Source organism: Diceros bicornis, chromosome 28 (genome assembly GCF_020826845.1).
Source record: "Diceros bicornis minor isolate mBicDic1 chromosome 28, mDicBic1.mat.cur, whole genome shotgun sequence".
Lineage (NCBI taxonomy): Eukaryota > Metazoa > Chordata > Mammalia > Perissodactyla > Rhinocerotidae > Diceros > Diceros bicornis.
Window position 1 is genome coordinate 9,208,169 of NC_080767.1, and position 14,235 is coordinate 9,222,403.

The 14,235-nt window shown below is 39.1% G+C and overlaps 1 protein-coding gene across 7 annotated transcripts in view; it reads left to right on the top strand.

The window, feature by feature from the left end:
• TGFBR1 (transforming growth factor beta receptor 1) overlaps nucleotides 1–9,304 on the top strand; it is a 54,027-nt gene extending 44,723 nt beyond the window's left edge. For all 7 annotated transcript variants that reach the window (XM_058523633.1, XM_058523631.1, XM_058523634.1 and 4 more), the window contains 3 exons: nucleotides 245–369; nucleotides 1,765–1,895; nucleotides 4,821–9,304. In XM_058523633.1, the coding sequence (XP_058379616.1) occupies nucleotides 245–369; nucleotides 1,765–1,895; nucleotides 4,821–4,946 (382 nt within the window). In that variant the 3' untranslated portion in view covers nucleotides 4,947–9,304. The remainder of the gene's footprint in view (nucleotides 1–244; nucleotides 370–1,764; nucleotides 1,896–4,820) is intronic.
• Nucleotides 9,305–14,235: the final 4,931 nt, after the last annotated feature.

Here is a 14,235-nt window from a genome sequence, read left to right on the forward strand (position 1 = left end):
TTTATCAAACTGTTCACATTGTGTGGTAGTAATGGAATGATGTTTCACTTTGTACATTATGTCCTTTGGGAAAATTTCTATAAGAAGTATAAGTCATTTTAAAGAACAGCAGAACCATGCTGAAAGGGAAGAAAAGTCTTAATGTTTTTCTTTTTAATTATCAGGAGTAAAAGAAAACTTATGAAACAGTTCACAAGTAATATAGCCACCATTCCATAAAATAAAATGCTGACTTCTTTTTTAGGTACATGGCCCCTGAAGTTCTAGATGATTCCATAAATATGAAGCACTTTGAATCCTTCAAGCGTGCCGACATCTATGCAATGGGCTTAGTATTCTGGGAAATAGCTCGACGATGTTCCATTGGTGGTAAATTGCTCCCCCTTCCCCCAACAGTTTGTCATGAACAGAAGTTGTTCAAGAATTGCCTTCTTTTTTATACTCATCAACAATCTGAAATTGTGTTCTCCAGGTGATCACTGAGAGAGCCAGAGAAAATAAAGGAGATAAAACTTGTAGTGAGGGGACATGCTTTGTCCTAGTGTACAGCTTTATCCTGGTGTATTCTTTTCCTGTTTCCACTTGAATCTTGGGAAGCATCAGAAACCCACCCCTTTTTTCTTGGAATATAGTTATTTAGAATGGATGACTGCTTGAGAGGCCATCCAGGAAGCTGTTTCTAGCATGTACTTGGGTCAGACTGATTTTTTTCCCCCCTGAGATTGTGGTTATTTTCTCCAACTTGATAGCTAGAAATTAGATATACAGAATACAATTACACTGCCATTACATTACTTTTAAAAGTAAGTTTGGGGGCTGGCCCCATGGCTTAGCGGTTAAGTGCGTGCTCTCCGTTACCGGTGGCCCGGGTTCAGATCCGGGGGTGCGCACCGACACACCGCTTCTCTGGCCATACTGAGGCCGCGTCCCACATACAGCAACTAGAAGGATGTGCAACTATGACATACAGCTATCTACTGGGGCTTTGGTGGGGGGCGGGGAAGGAGGAGGATTGGCAATAGATCTTAGCTCAGAGCCAGTCTTCCTCAGCAAAAAGAAGAGGATTAGCATGGATGTTAGCTCAGGGCTGATCTTCCTCACAAATAAATAAATAAGTAAAACTGTTTAAAAAAAATAAATAAATAAAAGTAAGTTTGTTTTAACTTTTAAGTTTAGTTTTAGGTCGAGCACTCTTGATGTTTCCTCAAGGTGTAGTCTCTTCTCCTGGGTCCCAGGCTTGGCTGATCCTAGGGCCTCAGGTTTTTGCGCGGCTGTGAGGTGCGGAGTATGTCTCTGCATTGTAGCCAATAGGACAGGTAATTGACAGATACAAGTAGAGGAAGGGCCTTGCACCTCAGGCTTGCCTTTTAGGATTTACAACTCGTTGATAGAGTGTATATATCCCTGTCTGTACCAAATGAGAGGCTGTTTGCCCTCACAGGATAAAAACTTATTTCTGGCACATTAGGATTCTAGGGGAAAATGTCAATCTGGTGTCACAGCTCATAGTTAATCATCATTAAAATAGCCTTTGCTGATCCCGTGGTGATATTTAGTTTCAAGGTGTGGGCCCAGTACCGACTTAGAGAGGTACGTTGTTGATGCAGATAGAGCAAGCTGGAAGCCCTGTTCCACTTGCCTAATTTAGTGATGGGACACTGTAATAGGACTCGCGTGTTCCTCTTCTGTCTGATCAAAGCGTGGTCTGGCATTATCTCAGTAATTTTCTTTAAAATAGATTTTTTTTTTTTTTTGCTGATATAGGAATTCATGAAGATTACCAGCTGCCTTATTATGATCTTGTACCTTCTGATCCATCAGTTGAAGAAATGAGAAAAGTTGTTTGTGAACAGAAGTTAAGGCCAAATATTCCAAACAGATGGCAGAGCTGTGAAGTGAGTATTTCTTTTGGATACCATGTAATTTTCTAAACTTCTGCTTAGTAAGTGGAAATTTGCTATTTTTCTTTAAGGAAAACAGACACAAGAATTCCCTTTTCTTTCCTCTTCCTGGCAACTAAACCAATGAGTAAAAAGAATAATTTGGTTTCCGTGTTCAATTTTAAGCTCATTGAAAGGGCCATGGAGCATTTGTAGTGGCATCAGTGTATCAGAACAGTGTCTAGATGTGCCAGTGAACCAAAGCGCCTGCATTTAAATGAATGCTTCCCTTCAATCAGGGCAGCCCCAAGAGTAGGGGGAGTGTTGGATGAGAATTAGGAGACCTGTATTCTAGACCGGTTTGGCTACCATTTCAATCTACTTGGGGCAAATCACTTCAGTTCTCTGGACCTTAACACGCCTTGTTGTAAAATGAAGAACTTGGATAAGATGATTTCGAAGATGGTGCAGATGATTTTAGATCTTATTCATCAGGTTGCCCGTATGACCATTCACGAGGAATTTGGGGAAACTGCTTTCCAGCAGTGTCTGAGCTTCTCAACCCTAACTCTTACAGAAAGTTTTAGAAGTGTTTTTGTAGTTGTAAATTTAAAGAATTCATAAGACAAATTTTATTTAATCTATCCTTAATTGCTAGCTGTTACTATTATAATATTGGTGAGGCAGAGCATTTCTTTCCAGATTAGAATTTTATAGCTTAAGAGGAATAAAAAGATGATCACTTAACTAGTTGATTTGGCTTCTTAAAATAATGTAGGACTCAGTAGAACCTTTGACATCAAGAGAGCTCCTTAGCTACCTCAACAAAATCAAGTATCCAGGCCCAGATAAAATATATCTCAGTGAGCTCAAAGAATTTGCATGTTTAACAAATGAAATTGGGCTAGATTTTGTCTTTTAAATATTGGATCTCGATACTGCGAAGTGCAGACTTGAAGTATGCGTGCACTCATTCATTAATTAGAGCAGATTATTATTAAACAGATGGCTTCTTAAGCATGAAGAAAAGTTAGCAGTTAACATTAAGAGCACACATGCAATTTGCAGTTACTGTCACATCATCCTGAATTAGTGCCATCTCTGTCATTTGTCTCCATTTCTTTAGTTTTCTGTGTACTTTTCACTAATTCAGTCTTCTACTTTTCTGGGGTTTTATAAATCTCCTCTCAATAGTTAAAACACATCAAGAATATGAAACTGATAGAGTGCCTAAAGAAGTGTCTTCCAGAACCTTCTGACCTTTTCCCATCTGGACTGGTTGCTCTCTAGGCCGGCTGCAGGCATCTTGGGGTGTCCCTCACCTTTCGTCTGGGACTCCCTGTGCCTCTGCTGTGGTGAAGCTTCCTTCCTGGACCCCATGTCTTCCTGGTTCTTGGTTTGCTCATTTCTCCCCTTTCAGTTCTCTGCTCAGACGTGACGTTGTCAGTGAGATGTGACCTCTATGCCTGTTTAGGGTCCTCCTTCCCTGGCATGTTTTATCTCTTTCCCTACAGGATGTTTCTCCTTAGCACTTACCACTGACACTTCATGTATTTTACTTATTTATTAGTTATGTACTTTGCCCTCTAGAATGTAAGCTTTGTGAGGGCAGGGAGTTTGTCTCTTTGTTCATTGCTGTATCCCTAGCACCTAGGATGCTAGGTGGTAGGCACTCAATAAATGTTTGTTGAATGAATATATGTTTGTGCTGGGCACTTGGTCCTTTTTATCTGGAAATGAATGTTCATTTTTAGGAAATGTTCCTAAAGTATTTCTTTGATTTGTTCCCTTCCGTTGTCCTCTGTTCTCTTTCTTCAGTTCTAGTTATGAATGTTAGACCTCTTGAACAAGACTCTGATTTTCTTCTCTTTTCCCTCCTATTATCCATTTCTTTGTCTTTGTTCTCCACTTTCTGGGATGTTTTCAGCTTTTATCTTTTTTCATCAGGTTTATTTTCTAGTTCAAGCAAGAAACAGAAAACGTATCAGAGGTAAATCCAGGATCAGTATTTCCTTTGGTTTCTGAGGATATTAATGATAGACTGTTGGTATTTTCTTCTCTTTGTGCAGCTTCTGTTTCTCCAAGTTGCTCTTTTCTGTTTGTGTCAGCTTCTGCATTTCATAGGACTTTCCACAAATGTCTGAGCAGACTCATGCTCTCTTCATGTTTAAAAACGGGACATTGACAGCCGAGAGGAAGCTTTGTGCACGTGAATGAGCTTGTTGACTGTGAGCTTTAGGGCCATCTAACTGGGTTGCTTCCTTGGGCCACGACTGCCCTCAGTGTCCTCAGGCTTTTCCTCTTGGGCTGCTCACTTTCCCCGGAGAAGACTCTTCCGGTCTCTTGCCTGGAGGAGTATGTACAAGTTGCTGCCCGTGTTTTGGGGAGAAAGTTTACGGTCTTAGCATTTAGTGTGTGGTCAGTATGGAACTTTGCCCTCATGTTCCCCAAGTCAGAAATCTCCGTTTCACCCTTTCAGATACAAACCTCTCTCCTCTTCTGCTAGAGTGGGGTTGGGGCAGTCACCCTACTGTGTGAGGTTGGCAGGGGTAGGTATCTGGGCTTCCAGCTCTTTTGGTTCCACCTACTTTTAGCTTGAAGTTCACCCCAGAGGTACTTGATGCAGTGAATTCCTCGGGTTTGAGCGGAGTTTCAGTGTGAGTCAAGAGTCTTCTTTCCCTAGCACGGCTCTGGTTTAGGATTCAGCTTTCTCAGGTCTGCTAAGTCAGTCACCCCATCCATCTGCTTTCCAGCTGCTGGCACCAGTACCCTATCGATGGGAATTTAGGTCATTTCTATTCATTTACTCTTACAGATAATGCTGAAACAAAAGAACTTGTACATACATCATTTAGAAAGAAAATTTACAGGTAAGGATTCTTATCCAGATCACTGGAAAGTGGTGCATGCATTAATGATTTTTCTTGTCTTTTCTTGTAGGCCCTGAGAGTAATGGCAAAAATCATGAGAGAATGTTGGTATGCCAATGGAGCAGCTAGGCTTACAGCTTTACGGATTAAGAAAACATTGTCACAACTCAGTCAACAGGAAGGCATCAAAATGTAATTCTGCGGCTTTGCCTGGACTCTATTTTTCTTCAGAGCTGCTCCTGGGTTTTAATTTGGGAGGTCAGTTGTTCTACCTCACTGAGAGGGAACAGAAGGATATTGCTTCCTTTTGCAACAGTGTAATAAGGTCAATTAAAAACTACCCAGGATTTCTTTGGACCCAGGAAACAGCCATGTGGGTCCTTTCTGTGCACTATGAACGCTTCTTTCCCAGGACAGTTACAAAATGTTGTGCAGTCTACCTTTATTTTTTATTAACACAAAACTTGTTTTTTTAAAAGGTGATTGCTGGTCTTAACTTTAGGTAACTCTGCTGTGCTGAAGATCACCTGTAAGAGTAAAGGAACTAGATTGCTGAGTTATACAAAAACATTTCTTATTTTTAAAGAAAGTGATTTCTTTCTCCTGGCTAGTACATTCTCAGAGGATTCTGAACCACTAAAGAGTTTCCTTGATTCAGACTTTGAATGTACTGTTCTATAATTTTCAGGATCTTAAAACTAACGCTTATAAAACTCTTATCTTGAGTCTAAAAATGACCTCATATAGTAGTGAGGAACATAATTTATGCAATTGTATTTTGTATACTATTATTGTTCTTTCACATATTTGGAACATTACATGCCTTCAAAATGGGATTGTACTATACCAGTAAGTGCCACTTCTGTGTCTTTCTAATGGAAATGAGTAGAATTGCTTGAAGTCTGTATATGTTAAAACCTGAAGTGTTTTAATTGAAAAAGTTTATTTATCTAAGTAATTCAGACATTTTCTGTTTTGTTTTTTGGAAGAGTATTTGTGGTATGTCATTCGATATTCCATTTTGAAAATGCCTTTCTCCTACCAAAATGTGCTTAAACCACTAAAGAAATGATGTGTCATTAATTGGTAAATTGTTATCATGGTCTGTTTGAATATTCTCACACCCAGCTTTTGCATTTTAATCATGTTGTCTAAATATACTTACGAAAAATCACGTGGCACTCTAGATGCTTATAGTACGTAAATAAGTTAAAATTCGTAGCATACGGACTAATTTTTCTGAAAGGGAAAATTTGTCTAGCTACTTGTGAAAAGTTGTGTGGCGTTCTGTAAGCCATTTTGTTCTTTATCTTATCAAAGACAGTGTTATTTTTTTAAGAAATGAATTACGTTTAAAATTAGAATATGGTTAATGTTAAATAATAGGCCTTTGTCTAGGGAGGTGAAGGGAGTAGTAATTTGAGTAGATAACAGGTGTGCACGAGAGTCGTGTTTGTCTCGTAGGAGTCGGTGGTCGCTGGGCTTTGTCTCGGTAGCTGAGGTTGGAGCTAGGTGCTTTTGAGGTCTCACTACACGTTGAGGAGGCAGCTTTCCATTCGGCCTCCTGCAGGGCTTGCAGCTGCTGGATTTTCGTGGTTATGTCGTGAGTTCAGCGCACCCTTGATATTCGGGAGAGTGGTAGCTAAAAAATATTCTGGGTATAGGTTCTCCATTTACAGATGTTTTCAGTCAAATTAGATGTTTAAAGCAAACTTGTCATGGTCTTCTCACAGTCTGTTGACACTGGCTTATAATAACTGGTTTTTACTTGCAGTGCTGAAAGTCTTTGCAGGGCTTTCACAATTTTCAAAATTCTCTTTATCACTGTGATCTTATTGTGAGGGAGGAAAATTGTCATAGCTGTGAAGCAAGACACTGACTTTCTAGTGCTATCGATTTCCCAATGAAAGGGTCAGAATAACCCTTACAGTATTTTGGTCAGTAAGAGATAGTGGCCGTTTATGCTGACTGAGCTGCATTCTGATAATGTCTTATCTCTTTTACATAGAATAAATTAAAAGACTATTTGGTCTTAAAGCCAAAGTAATTTTAGAATGAATGACATATTACATAGGAATTTAGTGTCAATTTCATGTTTTAAAAACATCATGGGGAAAATGTGCTTAGAGGTTCATATTTTGACTCCAAATTTGAGTTTTTTCTATAGTTACCGTGATTTCATCAAAGCAAATGAATGAGTTTGAGAGGTTTGTTTTTATAATTGTGTTATATTTCCTGTTTAATCTCTAGCTCTATGATCAGGTACTTCTTTTTTTTGGCCATTTCTAAGCCTACTAGATCTGCTTTATGAAATCCAGGGGACCAATGCATTTTGTCGCTAAAACTATTTTTATATAATTTTTAAGAACATACCAAAAGTTCTTGTCTGGTTTAAAGTTGTGGCACATGATTTCTCACTTTCATATGAGTTAATAAACTTTTGCTGAAGATATTCTTTATTAAATCAAAGATTGAGTTACAATTATACTGTTCTTGCGTAAGTGGATAAAATGTACTTTTGATGAGTCAGGGAATTTTTTAAAAGTTGGAATTTAGTTCTAAATTGGATTTACATATTACTGCAGCTAATTCCTTTCTTGGCTAATGATGGTTTCATAAACCCCAGTTGTCTAAAATTGAAAGTGAAAGTAACTTAAAGAATGAAATAGATCATAATTACTATGGCCATAACTGCAGATAAATTTGACTAGAGTATTAATTTTGTCATTTAGAAAGACAAGCCTTTGTTTATACTGCCTATCTTCAGATGCTCACCTTCCAAAATTCAACTTGGCTAAAACACACCTTCAGGCAAATTACCTGTCCACATCTGTTTTGTCAGTATCCCTGAGGAATAGGGGTGGGGAGGTATGACTCAGTGGGGCGCAGACATCCTTGTCCTTCTTTGATAACTTAAGCTGTTTCTCCCAACCTGCCTTCCTGCTGGTCCCTAACTCAGAGACCACTGTCTTACCACCACCCTCCCCCTCGCCCCCCAGTAGCATTTTGACTGAATAGCTGCTTTTATCTAGAGTGAGTGGTTGATGGAAGTTATGACGTACTTCCGTTTCCTTGAGTCATTGGATGTTGCTGGGAGGGGTCTCCAAGTTTGGAGATTGGGTGGGTGATGGCCCTGCTGGCTGCCCTGCTTTGACTTGGGCCATGGCCAAGGAGTGGGATGGCAGCAAGGTGGCACCTATGGCAGTGGGAGTTGTGCCAGAAGCAGTGGCCAGTTGTATCCTCCACAGGACAGAGTAAGGCCCAAAGAGCTGAGCCTGTAATTCTGCTGTAATGATAGTGCTCAAGAAGTGCCTTGAGTCATGTACAGTGCCATGGCCATGAAGAATTCGAAATTTCAGTTGGTATTACAAAATTGAAGGGGTCACTTGGCCATTTTGCAGTTCTTGCAGGAGTTACCTTTTGGTTTTCTCTACATCTGAGAACTATCACATAGAATATTTTTTAAAACCAGATGGCAAAGTGCTAATTAAAATACACAACAAAATCAGTATCCCATTAGACGTGTCATATCAAGAGTTTATTTTTGTCCTTGCACTGAAAGAGTGATTGTAAGTCAGCTGTTTCTTTTGTTTCTTGACGTGGCAGTGTTCTGGCTCCAAATGGTGGAGATTCCAAATAATGGTTCTGTTACAGCTTGGCGGAAAATGCCAATTCCGATATTTTTGAGATCCTAAAGAATAGCTCTGGACATATACTGCAGCTTCTTGTGTCTGTTTTGGAATGCTGGAATATCCATGGGCCCTCTCTCTGGGAATGCTGGACTTCTAGGACATTCTGAGGATTGTCATTTAAACTTTTTAATCCCATTATGCAATCTTATTTGTAATTGTAAACTTTTAAAAATGTGGTTAATAACATTCAACCTGTTTCTTAAAGCTTAAAAAGAACTTCAGTGAATTTGTTTTTATTTTTTAACAAGATTTGTGAATTGAATTATCATGAACTGTGTTTTGATAACCCTTTTTCACGTTGTGCCAATGGAATGAGGTTTTTGATATTTCTTTATATGTCAAGGAGATGCTTCAAAATGTCAATTGCTTTAAACTTAAATTACCTCTCAAGAGACCAAGGTACATTTACCTCATTGTATATATAATGTTTAGTATTTGTCAGAGCATTCTCCAGGTTTGCAGTTTTATTTCTATAAAGTATGAGTATTATGTTGCTAAATTACTCAAATGGTACTGTATTGTTTATATTTGTACCCCAGATAACATCATCTGTACTTTCTGTTTTCTGTATTGTATTTGTGCAGAATTCTTTTGGCTTTATCAGTGTAATCTCTGTCCTTTCAGATGTGTACAGAAAATGTCCATATAAATTTTCATTTAAGTTGAATGATTTTGAGAAACCTCTAAAGAGGAGAGAAAAACAAAAACTACAGTTCCCCATAAGTCTTTTAAAGTTGTATATTGTATTTGTAGTAAATTCCGAATGAACTGTAAATAGGAAGTAGGAGAGTGATGCTAATGTCAAGTCCTAACACTACAGTAGAAAAATGGAAGCAATGCAAATAAATGACTTTTTTCCCAAGTGCTAGTGGCATAATTTAAAATAAAGTGTGTGTATTGGAGTAAATCATGCTGTTATGAAAGGTAGTTGCTGTAGACAGAGACTAGAATCTTTGGATTGCTACCAGTACAAGCTACAGTATTGTAACCTGTGTGAGAAGTGCCTGCCTGCCCGATGGTGTGTCTGCGCGTGGCGGCTGCTTTCCACTTGCCTGGGGGTTGTTGATCTGTCAGGACAGGATGGGACCGGCTACATCTGAACTACTTTGCCTCTGGCTCAGCAGATTTGCTAAGTTTATGCTAAAGTGGTGTTGTTATTTTGACTTAAAGCTTTTCAATGATTTTCAAAGGAAATTTAGAATATTTTCATCTTCTTTCCTAATTTAAGGATTTGTGAGAATGGGCATAATTTGTAGAAATAGGCTTTTGTTTTTTTTAAAGTAGATTTGAGCAGTTAGTATCCTGGGAGTGAGTACTTGGCTGGTAAGAGCACTGAGGCAATAGGAGTAGAGAGAGGAGATATGGTCCCCTAACCCTTGACTGACCTGGGAGAGGTTGTGCAGGTTGGATTGCTCTTGCAGTCAAGACTAGTCACTTCAATTCAAAGACTGGATTTAGGGAATTTTTTCTTCCTTCATAATAAAGAAGACACATCATATAGAGCTTTTGTTGAAAGTGGAAAAAAGTAAAATTATTTTTAAAACATTATAGATTCAGAGAAACAGCAGAACTTCCTTTCTACAGGTCTCTTCTGCCTTTGGTGTTTCCTTGTTTTGAAAAAGTGATTTTATAGATATAGCCTGATGGACATATCTTGCAGCTCTGCACTTTTTGGTTTCATAATTGAGGACTTACAAAACAGTGGAGCTCTTCTGAAAAATGAGTAGAAATACTTGATGTTACAAAAGCTAGGGCTTGGTCATGCATGGTTCAGCCATGCATGATTTTTAAGAAGTGGGAAAGATACAGTTGAATAATATTAAATCATTGTGGAAATAAAGGATTCTTTGTGTGAGTTACAGAGAAATGGAAAAGGGAAAAAACTTAAGATAACTATTTTCTATTATGAAACAATAAAATTATAAAAAGGGGCATTGGCAACTTAAGTGTTTCAAAGAGGGGAAAGGGAAAAGAAGCAGTTGAGGGAGACTAAGAAGAATAGGAGATAGAAGGAAGAATTGGTGTGGCCCAGTGATAAAATGCACATGTACTGTGGTTGGCAGCACTGAAACACTCAGGGTCTGAATGTTGTAATAGATGGTGTGCAGGGAGGTCTGGTTCTACGTGTAGAGGGAGGTGTGGATTGATAGGCTACATCAGAATGTTAGAGATTTTAAAAGGAAAAACCATGTGGGAAAGGTTATGGACATCAACACTGAAATAAAATTAGAACTGCTGCTTGGCGCTTCTGATACCCTCAAGAGGAATCAGGTGGTCATTGGATTCACAGGCTAGAATAGATGTGGGCGCTCAATGAGTGATGGATGAAATGCACTTTTGAGATTTAATTCTGGCTGTGAGAGGTGATTGGCCAATACCTAGCATTTGAGTCTTTTCCAAGTGCTTTCATCTGCATGATCTCACCTCAGTTTTGCAACTAGGACGGATGGTGACCAACTGAAGGTGACCAACTGAAGGAGGTGCACAGCCCTGAGAGGAGCCTGGCAATCCTGTGCTTTAGGGAGTGGCTGATGGTGAACTGGGTGTGGATTTGATAGACAGGTGAGGCCGGAGAGGACAGGTATTGTGTGAGAGGCTCAGGAGTAGCCTCTCCCTCACTGGCCCGCCTTGTGAGCTTCTTTCATGCGGAAGGTGGAGCTCAGCATGTCTCCTGGGAACTCTAATTTGGAAGGCTGTATAGCTTGGGAGGCCAGTGGCAGCTAGCCAAGTCCCAGGGCCAGCCTTAGTGTTCAATTCAGTCTCAAGGATAAAGAAGCCTCAAGTATCTTTCTCCTCCCAGCAAAAAAAAATGCTTAGGAAGCTGAACACTCTCACTGTTCTCAATGTGTAGCAGCCCTATGTAGATGTGAAACAGGCTAGAGCCATTATAAACAATACAAGTTGAATACGCTATGGATGACCTGCAGGCACACTTCTCTCTGGTTCCTGAATAGGGGAGATACAGGGAGCGCACATGCATACAGCTGTAGCAGATTTTTCTATGGCAAGCTCAGACCTGTCCTTCCTTTTCTAACTCATGGTCTCACAAAAGTGTAGGGAAGGTGATTCCTGCTGCCCTGAGCTCCTGTAGCCAGCTCAGAAAGGCTGGGCATCCTGGAGTTGCAACTCAGATTTAGGGCTTGCAAATTCTGGAGTAAGTTGCCGCTCTCCCCAGTACGCCCCAGAATGTCTGATATTCTCATGTCTAATCTTAAAGCCTGCTTGGGATAACAGTCTCCTTGGGATCTCTGATTCAAGACCAGCAAAGAGACTAGGTGCTCAAGGGCTATTCCTGTACCTACAGGAAGCTCCAGAGATTGTTGGTTGGGAGCATTACAGGATTTGGACGCAACTAGCTTTCAAAATGAAGGCAAAAAATAAAAGAAGATGGCAAAATAAAAAGATAAAAAGACTAAGACAATTTGTTGCCTGTGGATCTGCCTTACAAGAAATACTAAAAGAAATCCTTCAGAATGAAAATAAATGACACCAGATGGTAACTCAAGTCCATAGGATGAAATGAAGAGTACTGGAAATGATCTATATGTGAGTAAATAGAAAAGACTGTATGAATGTATTGCTGCCATAACAAATGACTACAAATACACTGGCTTAAAACAATACCCACTTAGGATCTCCCACTTCTGTAGTTCAGAAGTCCAAGTATATATAATGTGGCTCAGTTGGTTCTCTGCTCCACATTTGAGAAGGTCAAAATCAAGGTGTTGGCTGGGCTGCATTCTTTTCTAGAGGCTCAGCATGAATTGATTTTCAAGCTCATTCAGGTTGTTGGCAGAATTTGGTTCCCTGTGGTTGTAGCACTGAGGTCCCCATTAGCCAGGGGTCATTCTCAGCTTCTAGAAGCCACTCACAGTCCTTGGCTGTTGGCCCCGCCCTCATCTTCAAAGGCAGCAACAACAGTTTGAGTCCTCACACTTCGTCCCTCTGACCTCCCCATCCGCCACGTCTCTGCTGCTCTTCTGCCACATGGTCCTGGTGGACTCGTCTGCTTTCCTCCTCCACTTTGCAGGGCTCATGTGATTACATTGGGCCCATCTGGATAATCTAGGATAATCTCCCTATTTAGTAACTCTTAATTTCATTGGCAAAGTTCTTTCAGAGGGGTACCTTGATTCAATAACCAGAGGATGAGAATCTTAAGGAGACATTTGCCTCCCATAATAAATATAATTTTCTTTAAATAGCATCTTATTATATAAAGCAATACTAATAACACTGTATTGTTGGGTTTATAATGTAGATACAATGTATATTACAGTAATAGCACAAAGGAGGGGTTAGGAAATGGAACTGTATTGGAACAAACCTATATTTTATTGGAATTATTGGAATTACTTCAGTATTGATCTGAAGAAGATTGTGATAAATTGAAATGTGTATTATTGTACTCCCTAGAGTAACCACTAAACACTCAAAAAATACAGTTAAAAAATCAACAGAAATTAAAATGGTGCACTAAAAAATATTTAACACGAATGCAGAAAGAGAAGCAGAAAGATATGTTTGGAAAACAAATAGCAAAATGGCAGCCATAAATCTAGCTATACCAATAATTTCATTAAATGTGATTGGACTAAATACTTAAAAGAAATTGTCAGAATGGATGAAAAAACAAAGCTCAACTATATGGTGTCTACAAGAGACACACTTTAGATTCAAAGACACAATAGTTTGAAAGTGTGGAAAAGTATATACCATGCCAAAAGTAACTGTAAGAGAGCTGGAATGACTGTATTAGTATCAAAGTGGGCTTTGAGACAAGAAGTATTACTAGAAATAGAGGACATTTCAAATGATAGAAGGGTCAATATATTAAGGTGATACAACAATTATTAACGTATATGCGCCTAACAACAGAACCCCAAAACACATGAAGAAAAAAGTGACAGATTTGGAAGGAGAAATGACAATTCAACAATAATATTTGGAGATTTCAGTATCTCTCAATAATTGATAGAACAACTTGACAAGAAATATATAGAAGAGAACACTGTCAGCCAACTTGTCCTGACATTTGTAGAACACCACTCACCAACAGCAGAACACACATTCTTTTCAAGTCCACATGGAACATTCTCCAGGAAAGACCATATGCTGTGCCATAAAACAAGTCTCAATAAATATAAAAGGATTGAAATCAGAAAGAGTATCTTCTCCAACCATGTTGAAATTAAATTAGAAGTCACCAACAGAAAGAAACTTTGCAAATCCCCAAATATTTGGAAATTAAATAACACATTTCTAAATAACCCATGTACGAAAGAAATCACAAGAGAATGTAGAAAATAATTTTAACCAAATGAAAATGTATCAAAATTTATGCTATGCAGCTAAAGCAGTGCTGAGAGGAAAATTTATAGTTTTAAATACCTATATTTTAAAACATTTAAATTCCATGAAGATAGATGCAGAATTCCTTAACACAATATTAGCAAACTGAATCCAGCAACAAATACAAAGGCTTATATACCAGGACCAAATGGGATGTATCCTAAGGCTGCAAGCTTGATTTGACATCCAAAAATCAATGTTTTACACCCTATTAATAAAAGAAAGGATAAAACCCACATGATCGACTAAATAGACACAGGAAAAGCATTTGACAGAATTCAATACCTATTCATAATAAAAACTCAACAACTAGGGGCTGGCCTGGTGGTGTAGTGGTTAAGTCCGCACGCTCTGCTTTGGGGGCCCAGGGTTCGCAGGTTTGGATCCCGGGTGCAGACCTACACACTGCTTATCAAGCCATGCTGTGGTAGGCATCCTACA